This window comes from Spermophilus citellus (genome assembly GCF_964194105.1).
Source record: "Spermophilus citellus genome assembly, chromosome: 11".
Taxonomy (NCBI): Eukaryota; Metazoa; Chordata; class Mammalia; order Rodentia; family Sciuridae; genus Spermophilus; species Spermophilus citellus.
Window position 1 is genome coordinate 81,440,323 of NC_138192.1, and position 14,970 is coordinate 81,455,292.

General features: G+C 36.1%; 1 protein-coding gene across 4 annotated transcripts; it reads right to left on the bottom strand.

Moving 5' to 3' along the window:
• Nucleotides 1-2,091: 2,091 nt before the first annotated feature.
• Nucleotides 2,092-13,654, bottom strand: FKBP7 (FKBP prolyl isomerase 7). Of its 4 annotated transcripts, none has more exons than XM_081261822.1 (4): nt 13,338-13,654; nt 11,784-11,935; nt 5,872-6,002; nt 2,092-2,415 (listed from the first exon to the last, which is right to left on the bottom strand). In XM_081261822.1, exons 1-4 carry the CDS (start codon nt 13,544-13,546, stop codon nt 2,254-2,256), a joined length of 654 nt encoding a protein of 217 aa, XP_081117948.1. In that variant the 5' UTR covers nt 13,547-13,654; the 3' UTR covers nt 2,092-2,253. The 4 variants fall into 4 exon arrangements, with proteins under 4 accessions (XP_081117948.1, XP_081117947.1, XP_081117949.1 ...); XM_081261821.1 differs by having other exon boundaries at nt 5,872-6,005; nt 13,338-13,652; XM_081261823.1 differs by lacking the exon at nt 5,872-6,002 and having other exon boundaries at nt 2,251-2,415; nt 13,338-13,652.
• Nucleotides 13,655-14,970: the final 1,316 nt, after the last annotated feature.

Below are 14,970 nucleotides of genomic sequence, written 5' to 3' on the forward strand. Positions count from 1 at the left end.
TGGCTTCATAAACTCCTTTTAATCTTTTTTAAAAATCTTTTGTGGTTCTTGGGATTAAACTACTGAACTATGCCTATTTTTTTATTTTGAGAAAGGTTTTCCCTAAATTGTCCAGGCTGGCCTTCAACTTGTGATCCTTCTCCCTTAGCCTCCTAAGTAGCTGGCATTACAGGTCTGTGGCACAATACCTGGTTTCTATTGTCATTTTAAAAGTTAAGGCAAATAGAACATGTCTGTTTCTTCTTTGAAAATGTTTCAGACATTTAATATGTTTAGTTCTGAAAGGTCTTTTTGTTGTTGTTGTTGATTGCTTAGTCTGGCCTCATGGGCTCAAGATGATGCTCTTGCCTTAGCCTCCCGAGAGCTTGGATTACAGGCACATGCCACCATTCCTGGTTTACTTCCCTTTTCTGAGGGAAATAAAATGATCAAAGAGTTATAATTAAGCAAGCCAAAAAGTGTTAGAAAATTGAGTATAGAAGCAAAAACATACCAGAAAGAATGAAGATAGTAAAGTATCTACGCATACATGATATTAATGTGGTGGTATCTGTATTACCCCTGGACTTTTAAATAGAATCTCTGGCATTGTATCTAATTAAGTTAAAAGGTAAGCAATGGTTTAGAAAGAGCAAATTTCAGAAAATAGAAAAAGCTTCAAACTTACTTATTTTGAGCAGAGCTATGCACTGCCTGACCATACTTCTCCATATATGTATGTTATGTAGTATGCAAAATTTTACATGCTTTAATAAATATGTGCCCTTTCTTTGGCACAGTGATCTTTTACAGCATCTCTTACATATTACTCTCAACAAGGTAGATGTTCTAAGTCAACTTTTTCATCACAGTGACCAAAAGAGCTGATGGGAAAAATTTTAGAGGAAGAAAAAGTTATTTGGTGCTCGTGATTTCAGAGGTCTTAGTCCATACACAGACAGCTCCATTGATCTGGGCTTGAGGTAAGGCAGAACTTCATGGTAGAAGAGGAAAGCAGCTCAGGACGTGGCTACCAGGAAGCAGAGCTCTGCTCACTAGTGACAAAAACCCAAAAGGCATACCCTCAGTGACCCACCTCTTTCATCCACATTCAATCTATTTAAAGTTACCACCCAATTAATCCTTATCAGCATGTTACTCCACTGATTAAGTTATTGCTCTTATAATTTCATCATTTCACATCTGAAAATTCTCAAATTGTTTCAAGCATGAGATTTTGGGAGACACTTCATATTTAAAACATATAGTAGACCACTATCATGATTTGGCCATGACACAAAATTGACCCAGCTCTGTATATCCTCATTTGGAGTAAAAATAGAAGTTTTATAGTTATCAAAATTTGACAGCATGCCAGTTCATAATCATCATTCACATTAATGATGAGAATGTATGTGGGGGGTGGGAAGGGGAGAATAAAGTTGTGTTCTGATTACAAAAAAAAAAAAAAAAAAAAGATGAGAATGTTGTAAAATGAAATGACATGAGAAAAGTTCTAGAGAAAGGTTACTGGTAACTAAGAAACTCCATGGCATCCATTGAAAACTATGAAGACAAAAAGTTAGGGGTGGTAGATATAAAAGTCCACAAGAGGGAAGACAGTAGCACATTTACTAAGAAGTATTGACTTTATGCCTTTTATAAGAGGCAAAAAGTCTTTATTATGGTCAAATATCTACCTTTTAGCATTCCCAACTGGAACAAACATGCAAGGCTAGAAGCTTGCACCAAAAAAGTTCTTTGTGGGACAGAGATATACAACTAAAATCTTCCTTCATGCATGCCAAGGACCACAATTCTTTCAATAATGTTATGAAATACATAAAAAGATGATATATTAATTCCTGAGTCCCTACTTCATATTTTAAAAATATGAAACATTTTAATATTTAAAATATTGAACCTTTACATATTTATACATATTGTTCAGGTTAGGTTAGAGTTGGGAAGAGCTTGCAGATTTTGACATGTGTTCTCTTATACCTTGGATGGGAAAATACTGCCCACTCAGTTACAGGTCCATTTCATGGCACTGCAATTTGTGTTCACAGAATAAAGTAATAGGAAACACAATCATACCTTTCCTAAGAGATAAATTTGCAAAACAGCATCACATTTATTAAACAAAATTACATGTATTGAAGGGAACAAAATATCTCACAGGAGAAAAATAGAAACACAACCTGGAAAAAAATTCCTGTATAATGTATTAAAGTACAGTAAGTAGCTAAAAAATGTAGAAATAAAAATATGCTATAGTTCATCGTGCTGGTATACATTGTATTCTTTGGGAGAAATGAAGCCATCACCATCATGGTCATTCTTCTTAAAAATATCTTCTAAAACTGCATTCTGATATGACTTGTCACGTGGCTTCTCATCTTTTTCAAATTCTTTTTTCAAGTAATGATTTATCTAGAGACCCAAAATAAGATTTCTTTAATAAAAAGATATAACCAGTTTCTTTCTCAAACCAGTAACTTTGAGGAGTATATAGCAATAACGAAACTCATATCCAAGACTACTTATATTAAAAAGTTGCATTTTTAAAAGCTGAGATTTTTAATTTTGTAACATTGGAAACAATTTTTGAAGAGTATCCATTTCCCTTGAGATTACAGATGGTTAGTGGCAGATACCATGAATTTTGTTGAAACTAAATGCTTTCTAGTAATCTACATGTTCACACTAATTATTCCTAAGGATTTTCATTAGTGAATAAATCCACATTAGCAGTTCTATAAGCTCTAAAACTAATATTGTATAAGCAAAAAAACTCAACCACAGATTTTAAAATAAAATTTAATTCTAAATTTTTCCATGCTTCTATAGTTCACTCTTCAAGTCTATATAACTATGACAATCTAATAACAATGTCAAATAAATAACTGGCATTCTGAAGTATTATTCCCCGTTTCTCCAGGTAATATGAAATTTCTCTATGTAAACACACAATAAAGCACTGTCCAAAACAGTAGCCACTAGCCACATGTGACTATTGAGCATTCGAAATATGGCTACAACAACCAGATAAGTTACTATAAATATATAACACACTACAGATTTTGAAGATAGTACCAAACAGTATATCTTGTAAGTTTTTATATAGATTTCATGTTGAAATGGTACTATTTTAGATATGTGGAGTTAAGATAAATCACTAAAATTTCACCTATGTTTTCTTTTCATTTTATTTCATTTCATTTCTTGAGACACAGTCTCACTACATTGCCCAGATTGGTCTCAAACTCATGGGCTCAATTGAGCCTCCCAAGTAGCTGAGATTACAGGTGTGCACCACTGCACCTGTCTTTGTTTTTACTTTTTAAAATGTGGTTACTAAAAAGTTTACAACTGAATGTGTGACTCAATAATATTTTCGTTGGAAAGTGCTAACCTATATAATCATGAAAGAAAACAAAGCACAAAAATCTGGAGATAATGTTCTGTAAGGTTGGAGCACATCTGAAGTAAGAGAATCTTTGAAAGCTGAAGTTGAACCCTGAAAGGATTTTAGCAATACATATCCCTAGGTAAACAGATCACAAATAGACTTTAGAATGATCAATGGACCTTACTGTAGGATATATCAACTGTTTTCAAATGTGACTTTCATTCTATATGAAGGGGGATACATTTATCCCCCAATGAATATAGCAATCCTATATAGGTACAGAGAATTTGAAATAGCCTCAAATAATCTGCAGTTTCTGAATAGGTAAATTTATTTCCTTTTATATCCAATATAGCTGATTCTCAAAATCTACTCCTTTTCTAATACTCTGTAGTATTTAGAAAAGGGTTCAAAAGGCAGTAGGGGGACTGGGGTTGTAGCTTAGTATTACAGCACTTGCCTAGCACACATGAGGCACTGGGTTCAATCCTCAGCACAACATAAAAGTACATAAATAAAATAAAGGTAAAAAACTGAAAGAAAAAAAAAGCAGTGGGTAAGAACATGACCTTAACTTTGCTAGTACTGGTTTCCATACTACTTCCATTTTGTAATTTAATAAAGTACTATTATCCTGTCCCCTGTCATTTATACCAGAGAAGTTATTTACTAAATCTTTCTGTTGCTTAAGAAAGAAGTTTCTTGCAGTTCATCTTTCAAATCCAGGCTTTGCCATATACTGGCTCGTGGTCTTGGACAAATAATTCAACTTTTTTTTTTTTTAAAGAGAGATAGAGAGAGAGAGAATTTTAATATTTATTTATTTTTTTAGTTTTCGACGGACACAACATCTTTGTATGTGGTGCTGAGGATCGAACCCGGGCCGCACGCTCGCCAGGAGAGCGCACTACCACTTGAGCCACATCCCCAGCCCAATAATTCAACTTTTCTGAACCTCAGGTATGTCTTCTGTAGAGGAAGGGCAATATCTATGTTATAGGATCCATGTGAGGATTAGAGTAATGTTTACAGGAGTCAATAAAAGACAGCTATTGTCATTTAAGAGTGTGAAAATCACTCATCCATCTGGTGATAATGCACTTGATAACCTTGTGAAAAAAGATAAACTTGTGAAAAAATTTTTTTAGTTAAGTAGGCCACTCGTTTGAATTTTCTCTGTTATTTTCCAGAAAAGAACTGAAGATTCCCTAGTGTCTAGGAGTACTCCTACTGCAGAACACATCTCTGTGTGTGCCTGTGGTGACAACCGGACTCCACCTGGGCTGAACTCTTGGGTGCTATGTGGATCCATCTGCAGCTGCTATTCACTCTAAAGATGGTGAAGGAGTCAACAGAGAGATACATGCTGAGAACAGTTCCCCTCTAGCTGCCCTTCTTCTTTAGCACTGGGGATATTCTCTTCTCCCTCTCCCATTTCCATTGTTGGCTACCCCAGGGTAAAGTCCTTACTAAGTTCCTGGAGGAGGAAGTGGGAACGTGGGAAGAGGATTGGTGGGAGAGAGGAAAAAGAAACAGAAAAAGGATTTAGTCCTGTCATCTGAAACCAGTGACCAGCAGAGTCCTTTTCTACTTAACAGGGTGGTAGAGTTAAGCATCTGAATAGCCTTCAAACAAGTAAAGAGGGAAGACATCTGAGTTACTAATTTTAAGAGTACAGACTGTGAGCCTAGGTAAGGCCCTAGACTTCAATAAAGAAGCATTAGCTCTAAAATAGTCATGATGGAAATTCCCTGAAAGAGGCAGGCAGTGCCTGCCAAGCTTGCAATCCTGATTTTGCCACTTACAGCTGTGTGAATTTTTTTTTTTTTTACTGGTTACTTAACCTGTCTGGGAATCAATTTTCCCATTTATAAGGGAGAAATGATGATAAGACTGTCTACCTCATAAACCACCATGACAGTTTGATAAGATCATATACTTATGTGTTTATAATAGCATCTGGTACCAAGAAAGTTTAAAATTGTTATTTATTACTATTACAAGATCTTTATTAATCTTTCAATTCATATATAATGTCAAGCCAAACTCTTGACTCCTGTTTAGCAACTTCCTGGTCCACCCAATTCAAATTCTTGCTAGTTCTTTTCATAAACTTGTGAAATTCTCATGAATGATCCTCTGAGGAGGGAATTATTTACCCTGTTACAAATTCTTATGATGCTGACTGAAAGAGATCCACTCCTAGAGCCTAGAAAATGGAAGAATCTTGTACAAATAAATAGTTTGGGATTTTAGTGACTGTCGTACAGGGAGAAAGTTAATTGAATAGAACGACTCTTCAATTTTATATTGGAAAAGCACATTTTCTTCACAGAGTATAGTTTTTTTAATAACCAGCTCTACTAAAGTGCTAAAAGCCCATGCTAGATAGGACTAAAAAGATAACAGTTGCAACAGATATATTTAATTTATAATGAAAAAAATTAGACTATCTACTTGAAATTTGTTCTAATCACCTCGGTTTTAGAGAGTTGCCGATCATTGTCTGTGTCTATTTGTTTAAATGTTTCAATGCTCCGTGGTCCTTTGGTCACAGCATAAAGTTCAATCTCAAAAATCAACGTTGCATCAGGTGGAATCTTGCCATCTGCTAAGAGTACAAATTTTAACAGTGTGATTTATATGTTACAAGTATTTATTCTTGTCATAATAGTATTATGATTACATTATTTCACATTTAGGAGAACTGATTTCTAAATACCATTGAATTTTTTTCTTAAAATGTTTTAGCCTTTTAATTTTTTTTCTTTTTTTTTTGTGTGGTTCTTTCTTTCTTTTTTTCTTCTCACAGTGATGGGGATTCAACCCAAGACTTCATACACACTAGGCAAGCATTCGGCCACTGAGTTACATCTCTAGCCCTTTTGCTTTTTTTTTTTTTTTTTTAATCAATTTTTTCCATCTGTTTTTAAACCAAATCAGTTCAAAGGAATTATATAACCACTATTTCCTAATTAAAATAAACATAAATTTTATGATTATTAGAGAAGAAATGTATAAGCTGAAAAATTTCCAAGTATAGATGAGTAATCTCTTAGAAAAAGTTTCAAAAATTGTGGATGTGTAACCGACGTGATTCTGCAATCTGCATTTGGGGTAAAATTGGGGGTTCATAACCCACTTCAATCTAATGTATGAAATATGATATGTCAAGAGCTTTGTAATGTTGTGAACAACCAATAAAAAAAAAAAAAAAGAAAAAGTTTCAAGCAGCTACTTGGAAGCATAAATAAATCATAAGTAATAATATATCTGTTTTTCAAATTATAGACATTAAATTGTGATTTTTTTTTTTTTTTACTGGTTACTTAACCTTTCTGGGCATCAATTTTCCCATCTTTAAGGGAGAAATGATGATAACACTGTCTACCTCATAAACCACCATGACAGTTTGATAAGATCATATACTTATATGTGTTTTTAATAGCATCTGGTACCAAGAAAGTGTGAAAAATGTTATTTATTACTATTACAAGATCTTTATTAATCTTTTAATCTTTCTGATAACAGAAAAAATCCAGGAATAATTTTACAAAGAAATTTATAATCATAATAAAAAAAATTTTAAGTATACAGTTGAGTAATTCTTACTAATAGTTAACCGGTTAGCTAAAGTCAGATAATTTTAGTAAGCTATGCTCTGTTTCAGATAAGCATTTCACAAAAATGACTTGTCAAAATAATTTGCTTGGAGGCAGTGGGTAGCTTATATATTCCCAGGGTCTCAAACAGTGCCTGATCGACTATAGGTGTTCAAATTTCTGCTAAATACATGACCCATGTTTATTTTGAAAGTGACCAAATTTGTTCTTTAAAAGGAACAGCAATTCTTTTTAATGAAAAAGCAGAGAATTCTTGTTAAAATATTTAAACAATCCAAGTAGAAAAGGGTTTGCATGGGGCTGGGGATGTGGCTCAAGCGGTAGCACGCTCGCCTAGCGTGCATGCGGCCCGGGTTCGATCCTCAGCACCACATACAAACGAAGATGTTGTGTCTGCCGAGAACTAAGAAAAAATAAATACATGTTAAAATTCTCTCTCTCTCTCTCTGTCCCCCTCTCTCTCACTCTCTCTTTAAAAAAAAAAAAAAAAAAAAAAAAAAGAAAAGGGTTTGCAACTTATAGCCAAAAGAGGCAGTATACCAGTAGTTTCCAAAACCAGGACAAAGAAAAATCTACCCATGCATTACATTGACTAACATGTAAGTCCTAATTAGTGAATTATTGCACCACATATTACCTGACTTTAAAGAGCTGGAGCTTGATTCAATATCCTTTTTATAAAACCGATTCTCATTCTGTCCAGTTATAATCACCTTAAGACAGAAAAATGATTTCTTTCTTTTAAATTATTTTTTCTAGTTGTAGATGGACAACTACAATAAAGAGATTTATCTTTATTTTTATGTGGTGCTGAGGATCGAACCCAGGGCCTCACATGTGAGAGGCAAGCGTTCTACCACTGAGCTACAACTCCAGCCCCAGAAAAAATAATTTCTGATAGTAATTAAAGACAAACCCCAAACAGAGGTTCCTTTTTTGGGTGCTTGGGATGGAACACAGGGTCTCACACATGCTCTCTAGTCAAGTGCTCTACCACTGAGCTACACCTCTGGAACAAATTCAAATTTCTGAAAGAAAAAAATATCACTGATACAAATGAAGTTTGTATCATAATTCTACTGTAAACATATAAAATGTTGCCAATTAGTTCCTTTTTTCTCAAAAAAACCCTTAAAGTTTGATAAAGAGAAAAATATGCACTTACTACAGCATTGCTACTTAGAGAAGCAGACCAAAGAAGTGGGAGTTAATGTAAAGAATCTATACATACCACATATATCGTTAGTTAAAGCACTAAAAAGTCACATGCATTTCAAGACATGCAGGGGTGCTCTGTGACATGAGGCAAGGACATTTCGCAGAGGAAAGACTTCTTCAAGTATCACCTAAAATAAAGTTATAGCTACTGTTAGGTCTTAATAACAACTTACTTTTAAAAAGTTTATTTAATCAAGAACTAACTCTATTCAGTTGCAATCATCATAAGACAGAAAAACAACTTCTCCTGATAATTAAGGACAAATTAAAAACATAATTTTCCTTTTACTTAAGATCTACACTGCAACTTTCAAAATAATATAACCCAAGCTATTGTAATTCAGGTAAGGCTAGCAGTTAACTATGTTCCAGTGAATACATTTTTTCAGGGCCTCAGTTTCCTTAGAGGTACAATGAAGGTGCTCGTGGTATTATTAGTGAGCGTCACCATTTTTCTATTGGAGACACCTCAAACTGAATATGAACTAATTTCTTGAAATCAAACTTCTACATACTATAGCAAGTGTCTTAATAGCTTAGGCAATTTGGGTAGTCATTCATATCTAAGCATAAATTAGTTTATGAAAAATAAGTGATCATTTGCCTGAGAACAATGGATTCAGGACTGGCACCTGTTGATAAGGGATGTAGGTGTTCTAAGCAGATAGAAGAGTGGGTGCTATGGGAGGAGGCAGAATATGCAGGCATCTGATGAGACAACATAAGAAAGAAAGGGAAAGTCTGAAAATGAAACAAAAGATACTAAAAAGTAAACTGGCTACCATCGTTTAATCTAGAAAATGGCCTCAACTTTATGACAACAGTTTTAGGACAGTATTAAATTTAACCTATCTTCCATTTTCTTTCTCTCCTAGATTACACAAATAAAAATTGAGATATACAAGTTTTGGCACAATGGGAGATTTTTTTTTTAAATCCCTCCCTCCCCCAGCCCCTTGGCTTTCTTGCAGAGCTGGGGATAGAACCCAGGACCTTGAGCATGCTAGCAATTGCTCTACAACTGAGCTACTGAATCCCCAGCCCTGGGAGTTTTTTTTTTTTCTTGTACCAGGGATTGAACCTGGAGGCCCTTAACCACTGAAACCCATCCCCAGTCCTTTTTATCTTTTATTTTGAGACAGGGTCTCACCAAGTTGCTAAGGCTGGCTTTGAACTTGTGATCCTCCTGCCTCAGCCTCTGGAAGCACTGGGATTACAGGCATGTGCTATCAAGCCCAACCCCAGGAGCTATTTAGATGGGACTAAAAGACTGGTCAAAAAGCATTGAATATGAAGCTGTTGTTTCCTAGAACCACTTCCCTAGGTCTTACTGGGCTTGTGGCACTGATTTCCCTCAATCTAATTTGGGACCCCTGCTCTTGCTAGAAAGAAAAGGTTTGGAAATCACTACTTTTTTTTTTTTTTTTTTTTTTTCTGAGAAGAAATCTTCTCACCCTTGACTCTTTCCCCAACACTTAAGGTCATCAGATAACTGTCTGTCTTTCCAGATATAGTCTGTGAAGATATATGCACAGGTGAAATTCCCATGCGATAATGTAAGCTTTTTAAGGCTAGCAAGTAGTGTCTACTTTTTTGCCCGGTGCCCAGTGCCTAAGAGAGCCTGAGATAGATGATTAATAAATATTTGTTGTGGGGCTGGGGTTGTAGCTCAGTAGTAGAGTGCTTGCCTTGCACACGTGAGACACTGAGTTTGATCCTCATCACCACATAAAATAAATAAATTAGTAAAACAAAGGTATTGTGTCCATGTTCAACTAAAAAAAAAATTAAAATAAATATTTGTTGCAAGCTGGGCGTGGTGGCACATGCCTATAATCCCAGCAGCTTGGGAGGCTGAGGCAGGAGGATCATGAGTTCAAAGCCATCCTTAGCAAAAGCTAGGTGCTAAGCAACTCAGTGAGACCCTGTTTCTAAATAAAATACAAAATAGGACTGGAGATGTGGCTCAGTGGTTGAGTGCCTCTGAGTTCAATCTCCAGTACTCCCCACCAAAAAAAAAAAAAAAAAATTGTTGCAGGAATGTAATCTATCTCACTTTATTTTTAACACATTAACACACACATATAGTTCTACACCATTCTTTTTACTGGCTATAGATTAATTCACTGTATAGATATACCATAATTTATTTAACTAATCACTGAGCAATAAATACTCAGGCAGTTTTCCATCTTTTGCTAGAATCTGCAATGAATGTTTCTTTACATGTATCTTTGTGCACATTCCCAGTAACAGAATTAATGGGTCAGAAGATATGCATATTTTTCCTTTTGATGAAATTGTTAGGCTGAATGGTTGGCATTCCCAGCAATAATGCAAGAGATGGCTCATTCTTCCATGCTCTTGCCAACTTTATCTTTGCTACTTTGATGGGTAAAAAAATGGTGTCTCATTTGTATTTTAATTTCCCTTTATAAATAAAATTAAGTATTCTAATAGATTAAAAGGCTATTTGTATTTTTTAAAAAGTGAACCATTTTTTATAAAGTTGGCTCATTTAGAGGTAGGTCATTCATATGTGCTGCATTTTCCCCATTTATCTGCTTTACCTAGGGTTTGTGGAACTTCTTGCTATAGAATTCATTCCCTGTAGGTTTCAAGGCCTATCTTGTATTGGATTAACAGTGACTACGCTTATTATATCTCAAGTATTCCTTTTGCAATGCTGTTCTTTAAAATCATGTTCTGGCTTCCTGTTTTATTAATTTAACTTTTGCTTACAAAGATCTATGTTTTTATAAATATTCATGTAACAATATTATAATGATACCAAAAACAGAAATGTCCAAAATTGAGTTTATAGACTATGCAAAATCATTATGAGTACTGCTGCTATATAAAGGAAAGAACTCTGGCCAGAGACCTATATTCCAACAATGTCTTATTTTCTTTGTAAGTATAAAGAACTTAACTGATTTAGAGATAGCTAGAGTTTGTTGAACCCTATGATTCTGTGATTATTTTCTCCATTTTTTTTTGTTTGTTTATAATTGTGGTAAAATATATATTAATAATTTTAAAACATACTGTTTAGTAAGGCACAATCATATTGCTATGCAAACAATTTCCAAAACTTCTTGGCAAAACTGAAATTCTGTACCTATTTAATACCTCTCCCTTTCACTCTCCCTCCAGTCCCTGGAAAACACTTTTCTACTTTGTCTCTATGAATTTGACTACTCTAGATACCTGACATAAATGGAATCACACAGTGTTCTCTTTTTGTGTCTGGCTTATTTCACTTAGCATAATGCCCTCATCTACTTTGTAGCATTGGTCAGAACTCCCTTCCAGTTTTAAGACTGAATAACATTCCACTGTATGAATATACCATATTTTGTTTATACACTCTTTGGTGAATACTAAGGTTGCTTCTGCCTTTAGTTATTGTGAATAATGCTACTGTGAATCATACATGGACATACAAAATTTCTAGACTCTGTTTTCAATTCTTTTGGATATACACACAAAAATCTATGATTTATTTTCAAATATAACTGAAAAGAAAAATAAATATTATAACTTACCATATCCTTCCTTTCCATATGCAAATGAAGGAGGTATAATCACTTTTCGCTTCTCTCCAGGGCACATATCCATCATAGCAATGTCTAGGCCTTTTATGACTTGTCCAACACCAAGAACAAACCATTTGGGGTGACCTTCGTTTTGTGTCCGGCTATAATAAAAAAAATTATCTTAGGTAAGCTGATTTCAAGAAGCCAAACTTCAAATTACAGGTGAGTGGTTAGTTATAATTTAAAATTAGAATCTCTTTTCCCATATTAGAACCCTTTTTGAACCCCCAATGGGATATTTGGCTCAAACTTGCCTAAAATTGGTAGAAAGAAGTATGATTTGCTCAAAGCTAATCATTAGGAGTCATCTCATTTTCTTTTTTATTGTGATCGCTACAGAAACAGTTCACTTTTTAGTGGGTCTCCAGCCTCTAACTTGTTGTCTGGTTTATACATATAACTCATTTAACTTATCTGGGTTTGTTCTAAAAAAAAGATGGAGTGGGTTTAGTCTCAAAAAGTCATTTTAATGATAATTTAAAATTGTGTGTGTGTGTGTGTGTGTGTGTGTGTGTGTGTGTATGTGTATATATATATATATTGTACTGGAGACTGAACCCAGGGGTGCTTAACCTCTGAACCACATCCTTAGCCCTTTTTTTGTATTTTATTTAGAGACAGAGACTCCTGAGTTGTTGAGGCTGGCTTTGAATTTGAGATCTTCCTGTTTCAGCCTCCCTCGCTGCTAGCCTTATACGGTGTACCACAGCCTTAGCCTACATGTCTCTCTTTTCTTCTAAATAAGAAGAATTTACTTTCCCCCAATCTTATCTTTATAGGATAATAGCATTCGGACTCAGAATAATATACTGTTTATTAAATCAGACTAAGCAGTAGGTGGGATGAGAGTAGGACAGGGGGCCCAGCAGAAAACACCAGGCAAGTCATTGTTGTGGTTGTAGTGAGAAACCACACTCTACACTCCAGCTTGAGGGATGGAATAAAATCTTTTTAGCTATCATCCAATGTGATTCTTAGTAAAGATGCTTCAATTCAGGGAAATTATGAATGCTATCATATGTGATCTCTTGGTTTAGTTCTAAGGATAGTGGTGGTAGTTGGAGATGTGTGGGGGTGTAGTGTACTTTTATCAGAAACTAAGCCATCATTTTCAACAACTAAAATATATTCAGTTTACTAGGGAACTACTGACATCTAATTTGATTTTTTAAAATGACGAAATGACCAAGTGTGGTGGTGCACGCCTGTAATCCTAGCGGCTGGTGAAGCTGAGGCAGGAGGATCACAAGTTCAAAGCCAGCCTCAGCTACTTAGTGAGCCCCTGTCTCAAAATAAAAGGGCTAGGGTTGTGCTCAGTGGTTAAGTGCCTCTGGGTTCACTCCCTAGTACCAAAAAAACAAAACAAAACAACAAAAACAAATAAATGGTTCAACTTACTTTAAACAGAAACAAAACCACCAAATAATTAGCCTTTTGGTTGGTGGAGGGAGGTAAGATTTGGTGTATCAATTGGACATGGGGACAGTTTGCGGCATTTCTTACCTGCAGTAGAATTTCGAGCCATCTTTAGCCAAGTAGCCATCGTAATGGGCATTAAGCAGGTCTCCCTTCTTGCTTGTCTTAGAGCAGTTTTCGGGACGATGCAAAATTTCTATTTTCACTTCCTCTGGGCTCTCTTCTTTCTTTAGTCCCTGAGCAGTAACAAAGCCCCACAGGTAAAAGAAAACAACTAATCTGGATAAGAAATGCATGATTCCTGGAACAGGCCCAACGACACCACCGCGTTCCGCACCGCGTGTCTTTCGCTTTGGGTGGCTCTTCCCAAGGCAGAATTCCGACGCGTGGCAGGCATTGTCTTACGTCATAAAGAGCCTGGGCGGGGCTTCTCGGCGCCCCGCCCCCAGCCGCGCGCTAGAACTGTAGTTTTCGCTGGGTGTGGATTCTGGAGCGTGTCTGTGATAATGGGCTCTTGGGCTGGCTGTCCTCTGTTGCTAAGGTGTCGCAACCTCGCACGCTTCTCCTTGAGAAGTCCGCGTGTTTTAGAGCCGGTTTCCTCCAGATTCAGTAGTAACACTCCCGTTTCCTAAAATAAAACTGGTAAAAGACGAGATGAACAGTCTGCGGTGGGATGTTTTAGAACCAGAGAATATAATCGTTATTTCTGGTGCAAAAGGCTTATAAGACCCATGGGGAACTAGCGGGAATGAAGGGGGGGGCAGGTATTCTGGAAAAAAGACGGCAAGGCTTGCGGTTGCTGAGTGCTTCTGGAGCGTCCTTAAAGTTCTTTCTTGGGGTTGGAGTCATGCATTAAGGAGTTCCAGACCGCGTCAGTCACACACAGCCTGACAGTTACCTGAACTGGTCAAATTGCCACGTCGTCGCTGTACTCAGCGATTTGTAACCCGCCGCTGCCTTTCGTTTGCGTCTGCCACCACTCCGGGCCACCCTTGTCTTGAGGGACTCTAGTATTGCGGGAAAAGCTCTTGACCTTTTTTTCCCTGCTAACTCTGTGACATCAGATTTATCCATATCAGATGAGGAGACTTGGATACCGGGCATTTTGGTCCAATCTCTCAGCTAATATGCAGCAAAGATTAGGCCAACTCTGTTTGATGCAACCCCCTTAACTCATTTCAATATGAAAACTTTCCAAACATAGAAAAGTGGGAATTTGCAGTGAACACCCTATACCCACCAACTAGATTCTATCATTAATGTTGAACTGTTTTCGAGTTACTACACATCCATCTATCCATCCACCAATTCACCTTATTTCCAAGTGAATGTCCAGACTACCCCAAACCAGAAAGCTTTCAGGAAAGGCCTGGATTAATTTTTGGAAAGAGACATACTATTCTACCTCAATGATGCTATTAGTCTCAGCGCTGAGGCTACTTTATGTGATTGCTTAGAGGGTGGTGACCCTCATAGTGAATTAGAGTTTGCAAAATTCTATAATTCTGAAAATTACTGTCAATTATGCGAAGTGACAATCATTACCAACCAAGATTAAAAAAAAAAAAAACAACATAAAAGTTAGAAGAGGTGGGCATTGTGACACAGGCCTATTAGCTGAGGCAGGAGGATTGCAAATTCAAGGGCAGTCTTGGGAATTTATAAAGACTCTACCTCAAGACAGAATAAAAAGGGATGAGGATGTTGTTCTGTGGTAGAG